The sequence below is a fragment of the Vanessa atalanta genome, chromosome 12 (assembly GCF_905147765.1).
Source record: "Vanessa atalanta chromosome 12, ilVanAtal1.2, whole genome shotgun sequence".
Taxonomy (NCBI): Eukaryota; Metazoa; Arthropoda; class Insecta; order Lepidoptera; family Nymphalidae; genus Vanessa; species Vanessa atalanta.
Genome location: NC_061882.1, coordinates 7542139 through 7554760, shown reverse-complemented (window position 1 = coordinate 7554760; position 12622 = coordinate 7542139). Strand labels below are relative to the sequence as shown.

The window sequence follows — 12622 nt, the reverse complement described above, 5'->3', positions numbered from 1 at the left end:
ATACTTAAAAACAATATGGCTTTAACATAATTTAACAGTTTTTTACATGTTAATACAAAAATGACCATGTGCGTACAAAAAAATATAACGAAAGTATTGATTACTTACGGCGCATGAATTTTGATACTTATACATATTAAGACTTATCCTATTAATAAATTATTTCTAAGTTGTTAACTATTGTAACTGGAAATATAAATACTAGAATGAATTTAAATGTTATGTTACAATTCACTTAACCTATTTTTTTATTTAGAATTCAGCTAGTTGGCAAAGATCTTCGATCAGATTCAATTCATTCATATTCAAATTACTTAATAAATATACAAAAAGAGTATAAGAAGAGTAAAATTTGTATAAATATATTAATTTGTTCTATTTCATTAATTAACGATACACTTTGGTTCATGATGGGTCTTAGTTGCTGCGCTAATACTTAAAATGAATACTAAAACGAGTTTAGCTTAAATACGTAGGTACTTACATACAATGTTAATTTAAAAAAATGCTGCATTACTTAATAGTTAACTACTTGTACTTTACTTAAATTTACTACTTTGGTGTTACTTTGTAAATAATAAGGAAAAAAATATAGATAATATAAGCAATTTGTTTGACCTGACGAGTGAAACAAAAACCATAATGGTGATATATTTTTTCTTATTTTATTTCTTTTCGTGAAGTGTTAACTCACATTTTCCTCCGAAATATTTAACAAATAAAGTGGAGATGTTTGGGACATATTTTCATAAGACAAATTGCTTAACGATAAACTCATAATTTTTCACTTGTACTCTCATATATTATAATCACGTGTTTGTACGTATATATTACACATCACAACATCATCTTAAATTTAATTAGAACTTTCAAAAATATCTAAAAATAAAGTACTATATTTACTAATAATATGCTTTACCTATATTATGACAGCATAGATTTGATTAATTTCAAAAACTACCATATTATTAGAGTCACAGAGTTGAATTATGTCAATACTTAACCTGGTATGATTATATATTAATTTATTAAGTAACTTTTATTGGATACTGCCCTTTTATCAAGGACATTTGTTCCTATCGATGACGTAATTGCGTCACTTATTACATAAAATAACAAACGAAGGATAGGGAGATATTCTCTTTCAATACTCTTGTACTTTGTTACCTGCAATCTTTCATGTTCATATATTCTAATATATTCGGTATAAATTAGGCAGCAGGCAGAGTGTTAATGTCTACTTAATGGAAAGATTCCATTTATCGAGTAAAGTCGTCGTTTTATGTAGAGCTAGTAAGACTAAAGTCTAGGAGTAGAAGGTGAGCACGGAGGTGTGGTTGCCGCGCACGAACATCACGGGCGGCAGGTCGCGGCTCAGCACCTCCAACCATGCCATGTACAGCGGAGCCGACACCGAGCCCTTCGAAGCGAACAAATGTACGTGACTAATCGATACAGTTACATTGTTGGGTTTAATAATAATAAATGATAATAATTCATACATATTTAAAGTCTCTATTCACGGCAATTCTAAATTCTTATTGTTACTTCTAGTTTACTTCTGAATACACGAGTTTACCTAGAAATATTTACATTAAGCCGGTAAATTTAATTGTTTGTCTCGTAATTCCAATTATTATGTTTTTATTTTTAACAATAGTCATAGTTTTTGTATTTAAAAATCATTGACGTGTAATCAGGAGAACAGAAGACTCAGGGCTAGTCAGAAACTATCTAATGTAAAATGTTTTAAAAGAGAGACAAAGACAACAAAGTATCTTACTCACAGCTTATAGTGCAACATCTTACCTTGCGCGGCATGGGCAGCGACATGACGACGAGGCGCGCCGCGGACGAGTTGGCGAGCAACAGCTCTCGCAGTCGCAGCTGACGGTTCGTCTTCTCTGACAGCGTTGTTAGCTCCGTGGGATTTATTTTGCACTCTATGGACCAATAAAATACTATCACAATATTCTATAAGGTAGTTAGTCATTCGAGTAAGCTCTTACAAGCACTCTTTGAAAGACTTAATGTTTAAAAGTTTGAGTGTTAAAGGACTTATGACTTCTTAGATTCCGTAAGTGTCGTAATACAAAATAATAAGCAAAATTCGTCAGCCACAAAAACAAATTCTGAGTTCTCAACAACACGCTTTGAACCAAACTAAGTATCGCACAAGGATAATATCTCTACCTCCTGTATCGTCCGTGAACTTCTTAATGAGTTCCTCGAAAGTCTTCTTCGTCTCCGGCTGTGGGGGTTCCGTGATATCCTGCACCATTGTCAGCGATGAGTAGTCGATCCGGAATTTGGCCAGCAAATTCGCCATACTGTCGATTTTAAACACATGGAACATCTCTACATACTTTAGAAAATTAAAATGATGAATAATACTATAGTTCCTGTGTATAAAAACCTTTCGTCATTACGATTCGAACTGCAGCGATTAAAAATAACTATAGAATAGATAACATCAACCCAAGGCCAATATAATAATCTTATTCTTGTACATGAAAATCAGTTAACATATCTGGAATAAGCACTTACTTCCGCTCCTCCAGCTCGAGTTCGTGGTGTCGGTTGGCGAGCGCGAAGATGCGCAGTTGGCAGCGCGCCCACGCCGAGCGCTGCGAGATGATGTACGGCAGTAGCATGGTCAGTCCGCCGTCGTCGTACAGCCACCAAACGTCGATCGTACCCGGCTCCTGGTGTAAATAAATTTGTGAAATCCTTATCTTGTGTATAATATCCTTATGTATACAATTATACCAACTCACATAAATTTGTAAAATTCGGATATTAGAATAATAATAAATATAACAAATCTTTTTCACGAATAGAAGCGTATTGTCAGAACTTACAATTTTTGACACAATACAATTTTAATTTGGGAGAGAATAAAAAACTCATCACTATAACATACATATTTAATTAATGACATGATATTGGTGCTAATTATAATTTATATTGTTAACTTTAATGTTTTATGCAATACTATACCTGTTTCCTTTTAAATATTGTCATGTGAGACAACTGCTCCATAGACAGCTCGATGCCCGACGCCGATTTGTAAACCACTTGCCGGTGAATATCAATTCCTTTCTTATCTTTCTTCTTGTCCTTTGTGTCACTTTTCTCGGATATCGTGAATGAACGCGATGTCGTTAACGTCAATAAATCTGAAATTGTAAAAAAATACTATGTTTTCAACATGAACTAATAGATAATGATAAATCCATACTAATGCAACGTAATTGTTCGTTAATCTTTAGTAACGGTATGTAACCATTATAGGTCATATCCGCCATAAACACTCACTGAGGTTGTGTCTGCTAGAGGGCTGCGAGTCCGCGCGTATGTCGAGATCGGAATCTGCGTGCATGATAGGTGCGCGTACGCGTAGGTCGCCGCTGCTGGAAGCTGCTGTTAGCCCACTATTAGGTTCCTCTGCGCCTGCGACAGCGCTGAAGTCTAGTCCACCCGAAACGCGCACGATGCCCACAGCCAGCCGCGTTTCGAATGCCGTACTAAAAACAGAGTCGTTTATAATTATCAATTACTGCTCGTCTCCTCCGGCTCACATATGTCGTAAAGTATATGTTCGGTTGTATTCATAGCGATATTTAATGGAAAAACTTACTGCAGCACGTTGAAGTAGGATTCTAGGTCGGCGGGCGGCGCCGAGGCCCAGTCGGCCTTGTAGCCCATCAGCAGCACGTTGGGCGCCAGCCGGCCCACGCCCACGGCCTGCATGAGCGCGCGCGCCCCGCATTCGAAGCTGAAGCCGTGGACGCCCGTGCAAAAGGCGCGCACCTTCCTACCCCGCAGCCACTCGTCGCCGGAGCGTGTGCGATGTGCGCGCTCCTTGTATGATAGTTTTTGCTAGAAAGAAATGTAAGTAAGTGTATTGAGGCCTACAAAAACAATATAATACTTAAAAAATCTACCGTAGCCACGATAGTTTTTATTTAAGTATTATATTGTTGCGTGCTAAGCAATAATTTAAATTGTATCTAATAATGCAGTTACAATACCTCAGCTAAAAAGGTCGTTTTTTTTATTCAAAATAAAATATCCATAATATACTATCAATATTATATCAGAGTTGTAACTAATTTACCATACATTTTAAATATTAGCTAGATGTTATAAAATATTTTGTTCAATCGTAGCATTGATTGTATAGATTTTTTTTATTTTGACTAAATTCAATGAAAATCTATATGTCCTAGCATCGCAAAATGACGTCCACACTCAATAAACATACTTTGTGTATCTTCGAGTTCATTTGTAAACACAACAAAGAAGCATTATCGCGTTGTTATCAATGGGTATGCAAGCTGTCAATATATTTCAGCAGTCATACATTTTTATAACTGCTGAAATTTATCATAATTTTGCATTTATTGACAATATGAGAGTAAAATTTAGTCTGTTTTAGTAACTTTTTCAAATTTTTTCAAATTATTTATACTTACTTGTGATATATCGCCTACGATCATAAGCGATCCAGATTTTGTGATAAGATTGCCAAGATCCACAAGTGCTGGTCTGTCTTGGGGCTTTCCAGCTAATACCAAAAGTTGCGGCCAGTAATTTTTTACATGTTCACCCGTCTTTGCCAGGTTATGAGCACTGGAGAGCGCCGTTTTGTACATTTGCGCTTGAGTACTACTGCCCCAATTTACATCTAAAATTAATATTGATTTAAAAGATAAATTGACTAGTTTTAAAACTGTCATTAGCAATTTCAGTGGGTATTATACATGCAGTTGAATTAAGAAAATTCATCATTTTCAATAGAGTGAAATGTTTATAAAGTTATAGTTTAAAATAAAGAGTTACGCAACAATTGATATTTACAGCAATATAAATCATGATTTCAGAACAGAAATCGCTCAGTAATATTCAGCAAATCAAAGCAAGCTCTGAAAATTGTGCAATAATTCTTCGAACTCCACAGATTTAGCATCAGTCATAAATTATTCCAGTCCAAGTGCTGATATACTGACGAAGGTCTCATTTCCACTCACTTAATCAATTGTATCGAAACTTGCCCTTTACACAAATAGTTCGTCAAACTATTTTAAAATATTCATTTTTTTTAATGAATAAAATTGAATATTTACAACCGAGTTTTGTCCCGGGTATAATTAACGAATCGTTATTATGCATAAATTACCTACAAACTATTTATAATCTTAGTTCTCGGAAAATATTATGATAGAAAGTGAAAGAAATAGGCTGCTTGATAATATATTTATGATATTAATATACCTACCTACTTAAACAGTAGAATATACAAAAATATTCTACAAACGCTGATATAAATCTCCGAGAAAAATAGAATATTTTTGGACTATGTGAGTTTTTGGCCGCCTAAACGGTGGTAACATTGAAATATTGACGATTAAAAATTAATTGAATAAAATACATTTGGTTTAAATTTTTGTATCCAACTCCTATGAGGTTCACGTCACATGTATGTATCAACCTCGTATACAATAGTGTAAATAAAACGAACCTTTTCTTGAATGAAGTGACCGAACTTTAGTCTACTAGAAGACTACAATAACAATAAACAGTGAATACTAAAAAATATATCAAAGTAAAAATGCTCACCAGGTTTCCGATAATGCACGATGAGATAAAGTGTAAAGAAGATCGCGAAGGTGACCAGCGACATGATCCAGCTAATGAGCAGCATGATGCCAATGCACAACAAGAACCCAAGCAATGACACCCACACGTTGTAATACTAGAAGAAAATAAGTTAGACGTTGAGTATTTTTTATTTTATTTTATATGATAGGTTGGCGGATGACTATTCAAAAGTGCTTGTAAATTACTTACACGGTTATTAAGTACAGCAAATATAACTTACTCTAAAAGTTGGGCGCCAGCCTAAAGGACGAACAAGCGCAGCGTGAAAGGTACAGAAGTTAATGAGAGCATACGACGCCAAGTAGAAGTTTGAAATAAGCGGCGCGATCGTGTTCAAGTCAGCTGTGGAAGATCATTTTGGTCAGAAAATATAATTTAGGTAGATAATTATATCATCTCACATTATTAAAACATACTATTCTCGATAAGCAGTATTTATTAATTAATTACACTCTTTTTTGTTAATTAAAACGAGTAGTAATTTTTGATGATAATATTTTACTTTTTTCATTATAGATTTCATTACCTATCAGTAAGAACATGAGCGAGACGAAGAATGTGAGCACGTATCCGCGATAGGGCTCGCCGTGCTTGCCGTAGGGCTTAGAGAAGAAGATGAGACCGGGGTAGATGCGGTCCACGCCCAGCGCCTGGATCAGGCGCGGCACCGACAGCAGGTTGGTCAGCGCCGTCGACAACGTGGCGGCCCAGCAGCCGGCGTAAATAAAAGGACCCCATGCTGACATCAACTGCATCACCTGAATAATAATACATACAATCATAAAATATTTTGCAATATAACACATATGATTTTGCAAGTATTCAAAAGGTCAAAATTAAAGCATCCTCTAAAATCTGTAATTTAATTAAATCCTTTGTAAGGTGATAGCAATTGCAAGTTTCAGTATCCTTTTTTTATAGTTGTAATGGAATAGGCGTTTTTCTTCCACCTCACCTGATGGAAAGTGTAGATGAAGACGAAGGTGGTACACGCCCATTCAAAAGAAACCTGTTCACTCTACTCTTAAAGGCTCCAGAGTTCAACTTATCAGGAAAAATAGACCCAGGCAGGTCGTTCCAAATCATGGCGACTCTTACCAAAAAAGGAGCTGTCAAACCGTTTACTTCGACTTTTGGGTATGTTAAGAACGTATGGATGAAACTTTTGCCTGAGACTAGTAGTCGGATAAAGGAATGGAGTTAGCTCAATCAGTTCGAAAAGAGCCGTCGAGCACTCCTTTCCTTTCTTGAAATTTACAGAACCCAGCTTAATTTAAGGAATGGAGTTAGCTCAATCAGTTCGAAAAGAGCCGTCGAGCACTCCTTTCCTTTCTTGAAATTTACAGAACCCAGCTTAATTTATATTAATTTATCTTATTCTTAGTGGTAGGGCTTTGTGCTACCCGTTTAGGTAGGTACCACCCACTCATCAGATATTCTACTGCCAAACAACAGTACTCAGCATTGTTGTATTCCATTCCATTGTGTACAGGTATAAGAGATATAACATCTTAGTTCCCAAGGTTGGTGGCCCAGAAGCGAAAAAAAAATACTTTGCCTCAAATATATGAATATAAATAAAATATTCCAGTTAGTATATATACACAGGTTACTTTTTAATAATACTTACAGAGTAGCTATTATGAAGTCCATATTTACAACCCGCAGTAGTATTAACACATTGAGAAATGCCACTAAAGTCCACAGGAGTATTGTTCATAAGTAACAGATCTGTAACGTTGCCACTAGCATCCCTTAAAGCTCCACCTCCAGCAAACAACACCATGAGCGCGTAGCTCACCATTGATATCAACAACGATAGAAGAGTACCCTTCGGAATTGCCGATGCTGGATCCTAAAACATAGATTAAAATGAATATAGTACCCTCATATCGTACTTGGTAAATAAAAACAATTCAATTTAAATTAATATGAAATTTATGAAACAAATAACTGCTCGTTATTACAGTGAAATGAAAAAATAAGAATGGAAATGTTTGAGGAATGTGAAGTATGAATCATTGATTTATTATAAGAAATGTATCGATAGAGGGCATGCCGCTCGCATACATTCCTGGAATATATTCCACGAGTCAATATCATGTTACATGTATCTGTAAACATTAACTAATAGTTAAGAACTAAACGTACTAGGTGGTGATCTAGGTTATAATATTCGACTTTCATAATTAAATAGACTTTCCTTAAAAACAAAGTAACGAAACAACTTAACCAATCAAATTAAAAACGCAACAGTGCAAATTTCTAAAATAAAATGAATAAAATCTTCCTATAAATAGCCATGAGTCATTGACAGCCATGACTTCAATTGGCTTAAATTGATTCCCTGCGCGATCGATTCAGTGATGTTATCCAAAAAACTTCGAGGGTCAATCATTTTGACATACTTTTACGACTTTTATATGATTTCGTTTTATTTGCGACTTCTTGATTGAGTTGATTCATACATCATATAAAACTGCCTCGTCGTTCATAAGACAAATATAAATACATAGTATATAAGTATTAGCTTTTATACCTACAAGTCTCCAAGGACTCAAATTCTTATCCCGGGATCAGTTTAGTAAAAGTTAAACTAAGTAGTACATAGAGTAAGCAAGTACTCGGTGTTATATTCACTTATCTCTAAATGCTCAAAAGCCGCTGGTGCAATATCTGATCTCTCTTCGGATCGGATCGGACCAAAAATATGCGATACATTTTGAATAGATCATAAGTTTGTAGTTGTAAAATATGTTAAGTTATTAATTATAAATTTAAAACATATATGCAAATAACATGTTTTGGTTAGATACTAATAACTTACTAAGTTATTGAAAAAAAAACAGTTTGTAATTGTTGAAATTCTTTGCTTAATATTGTTTTTAACAAAAAAAAATTGACACTTGAGGAGTAACAAGTTTATTTCCCTTATTTTTCAATTAAGACTACAATTAGTTTCAATAGAAGTACACTTGACAGAGTGTTTCAACGGAATTATTGTTATAAGAATATAAGATGTACAACAAGATCTTCATATTGAGATTTAATATTTTGCACATTTTTGCTATAGTGATTGAAACCGTTAGGTAAAGGCAAATGATATTAAAGTTTGCACGACAACAAATATGATATACTGAAGTCGACTAGTACTTGTTATTTCACAAATTTGAATTTACATTAGAATTATTGGAACCTTTTCTAGAAATAAATAATACTCAAACAAATAATAAATAAAGATAATTGTAATTTATATATATATATATACCATTAATCATTAAAGCTATTGTAAAATGTATGTAAAATTCCAAAGTAGTTAGAAGGGAGTATAGTATCGGCTGTAATTGTATCATCGCTAGAGGAGGCGTGGGTGTTGGTCGTGCTTTCCGAACATCGAGTCGGACTCGGATCAATTCGCAATCCACGTGTACGAACACATAACAATCTCTGAGCAGAATGTCGACGATGTTTGTTCATTTGTTTTTATTTAATTTATTGATTTATACATACATGTATTAAGTATTATAATTCATAAATATCAATACATATTATGAATTGCAAAGAAAACAATATTCAGAGCACATATTCGTAATTTAAAGATGTGGCGTTCAAAGAGTTAATAAATAATAAATCTAAACTCTAATCTAAACTTATTGTCGATTAAAATATTAAAACTTTATTGCTGAATATTAAAATAATTATTATTTTTCTATTAGAAATATTAAAGACATAAAAACCTATACTAGCACATGCAATTATATGAGCTCACTCAGAAGTAAATCATAATGCAATAAACATGGCCAGAAGGCTAGTGGGTGCGTGTCCTACTTCCCGTCCCCTAAACAGGAGACAAATATTGACAAGCGGAGTGGTTGGCGTTTAATTTTGGCGCCAACGTCATTCAACGGACAAAGCGCCCAAACTCGATACATGTACTAATCGATGTTGTTTACGCTTTCGATATAGTTTGTTAAGTATGTAGTTTTTAATGAATCTATGATTACTACTATTTTGTAAACTGTGACACAATTTATTGTCTCATTTAAAACTACTCACAATGTTTAGCTACGTTTTATTTAAAGAAACCGTAATGTAATTGTTAAATTTTAACAATTACGTGTTACAGAAAAACTAAAATAGCAAAATTCTTAATATTTTGGTATTTATCTAAGTTCTGTTATACAATTATTACTGTTAGGTTATAAAAAAAATAACAAAACGTCTACAACAGATAATAATTTAAAAAATGTATGCATCATACCTTTAGATCTCCAGAGATGTTAGCGCCAGCCTGAATCCCAGTGACGGAAGGAAAGAAAATAGCGAAGACGCTAAAAAAGTCGTGATCAAGACCTTCGCTGAAGCGGAAGTTCGGTTTGAAGTTCTGCGATAACGTCTCCGCTACGAAAACAATGCATTGTTTAATATAAACGTTATTTTTATTAAGTAAGGAATGACCATGTCGTATATTGTATATTGGGCACACCTAATGTATTATATCTCAATAAAAAAAGTCTTAAACATGGCAGTGGTATTGGATCGTATAACTATTTGTCGTCATGGGAATATCCGACGATTAAATTGTACAGATAGCGGTGTGCGTGTCCGAAAAATTACTTTGACACCATAACATTGATTCAATCATTTTTCAGCAAATTTGGAAAACATCAATATATTTTTTTCTGATAAATAATATATGCTTTTTATGCAAACCCGTCCGTAACAATTAAAACAGTAATTACTTTATATTTAATTCAATAATTGTTATTATATATATTTAAAACCTTTGTACCTATAAATTCAATCTTCATTTAAAAATGCTTACCCGATAGCCCAACAAATCCATTAGCAATTTCACCCAAATCCCTCGGTCCCATCAATGTGCCTACTACGAAATCAACCATGGCTCCAACAATAATTGCTATTAGAAAATTCTGTGAAATATAATAATTTATAATTTAATACAAGTGCTCACCAATACATATTTACTTATTGATGAAAGCTAAACAACTATCAAAATAAATGTCCCAACTAGCACCAAAATAGATATTAATTTAAGCTCTCTTAATTTAAGGTTATGTAGTAGCGGTTTAAGGGTTCTGAACAACCACTGTAAAGTTCATATATAAACACTTTAAATTATTAGATTAAAATAGCAAAAGATAAATATGATAAATTAAATGTATAAATAAAATCGACGTTTGATTTGCTTTTACAAGGACTTCAAATCAACATTATACAGGATGGTGTTGTAGAGCTACCATCTGCTCGGATTGTAGATTTTTCCGTGAAGAACTGGCAAAAAACTCAATAGTTACTCTTTTCCAAGATTTTAAATACCAATATGCTATGTCAATCAAATACAATTAAATTTGTATAATATAACCTGTCTGCTCAGCAAGGAGCTCTACGTTTTTTTATCATTTAGATATATAACCTCGTGTGGATTAATGTGCTTTATTTATTTAAAAAAAAAAACCTCATATGAAAGTAATGGCTGGACACACTTTTGTCTAATAAATTCTAAGGCTGCAGTCTATTGCACTTCTAAAATATGCGAACATGTACTTTCGCATATGATCGGCAACATACAAGAATAATTTCATTGGATTGGTGTAGACATCTTCGCTGGTTAAGGCTATCAATCAATTACCAGAAACCTAAGAAGTTTTTTCATTTCCTAAGAAGTTATTATAACTATGATCTCTTTTGTCAGTCAAATTATGTTTTAGAGCCAAAACATGCCAATTATTTAGATATACAATAGTTATAGATTACAAATATAATTAAATTATACGATCGAATAATAACCGGATGAAAGACTATAAAAGCAAACGGTAAATATATTATTTAAAATAAATTAAACGAAAATTTGTGTTGTTTTATGGTTTTTAGCATTAGCATATTTTTTTTTACAATACAAATATATTTTTTATTAAGGCATTTAATCAACAAAAAAAAAGTTAATAAAATGTGTGTCTTAGTTTATCTGTTAATAATTATTAAGCTTCGTAACGCTTCCGATGATTGTATTAGTTTTAATATTGGTAGTGGAGGTATAATAGACATCACTACCAGCAAAATAGCGCAAACCGGTATTTATATAATTATATAAAAATTAAGTTACAAATTGTAATGAAAACAGCATACGTAGAAAAAAATTGCTTTAATTAAATGATGGATTTTCGTCCCCATTGGGCCGTTTCAATTCACTTAAAAAGATAATTAGTTTAGAAGGTCATAAAGTAATTAATTTAACACCATTATAGATAATTATTAGAAGTTTACATGAGTGAGTTATTTATTTTTGGTGATTTTTGTTTACATAGTTTTTAATGTACATGTTAATTAAATGGTATATGGGCTGTTTAACATGCTTTAATCCTTGAGAGTGGAGGAGGAAATTATAAACCAACTTTATAAAACAGCCAAGTTTGTTTTTATAATCAAAAATTAGCGCGGCTTAGAAATTATTTCACTTCAATTCTTTCATATGTGGTGGAATTTAAACCGAGACTTTTATCGCGATGTTTTTTCTTCACAGTTATAAGACATACATATAAGAATAATACGTTTGTTAATATACCTAAAAGATATTCTAGGGCAGTATATATCCTAATATTATGCCGAAAAAGATCTTATATGATACAAAATCTCAAACTGAGAAACTGCTACTTATGCATACATATATGATGATTTCACGCAACATCTGTATAATGTTCTTTGAAGGTTCAAGTTACGTAGCTCACGTGAATCGTAATGACTGCAATTAGAATTATTACGATCAAGAAATGAAAATTATTCTATTTTACTCTTGTTGAGTATTTTAAATTAGCTTAGTTCATCTGGTAATGGATTAAATCTAAATTATCCGTTTTAATATGGCCGCTTTGTTATGTGACAAGTTAGGTTTTCCCATGTATAACATTTAACGTAAAATAATAAAAACTTAATCAAG

At 33.0% G+C, this 12622-nt stretch overlaps 1 protein-coding gene across 2 annotated transcripts in view; it reads right to left on the bottom strand.

The window, feature by feature from the left end:
- Window positions 1-11: 11 nt before the first annotated feature.
- LOC125067637 (bumetanide-sensitive sodium-(potassium)-chloride cotransporter) overlaps window positions 12-12622 on the bottom strand; it is a 30743-nt gene continuing 18132 nt past the window's right edge. For both annotated transcript variants that reach the window (XM_047676337.1, XM_047676338.1), the window contains exons 7-20: window positions 10490-10598; window positions 9926-10065; window positions 7295-7519; window positions 6191-6422; window positions 5885-6006; window positions 5623-5758; window positions 4479-4690; window positions 3641-3882; window positions 3319-3527; window positions 3001-3179; window positions 2548-2705; window positions 2194-2330; window positions 1810-1943; window positions 12-1420 (exon numbers count right to left, since the gene is read on the bottom strand). In XM_047676337.1, coding sequence (XP_047532293.1) covers window positions 1307-1420; window positions 1810-1943; window positions 2194-2330; window positions 2548-2705; window positions 3001-3179; window positions 3319-3527; window positions 3641-3882; window positions 4479-4690; window positions 5623-5758; window positions 5885-6006; window positions 6191-6422; window positions 7295-7519; window positions 9926-10065; window positions 10490-10598 — 2349 coding nt within the window. In that variant the 3' untranslated portion in view covers window positions 12-1306. The remainder of the gene's footprint in view (window positions 1421-1809; window positions 1944-2193; window positions 2331-2547; window positions 2706-3000; window positions 3180-3318; window positions 3528-3640; window positions 3883-4478; window positions 4691-5622; window positions 5759-5884; window positions 6007-6190; window positions 6423-7294; window positions 7520-9925; window positions 10066-10489; window positions 10599-12622) is intronic.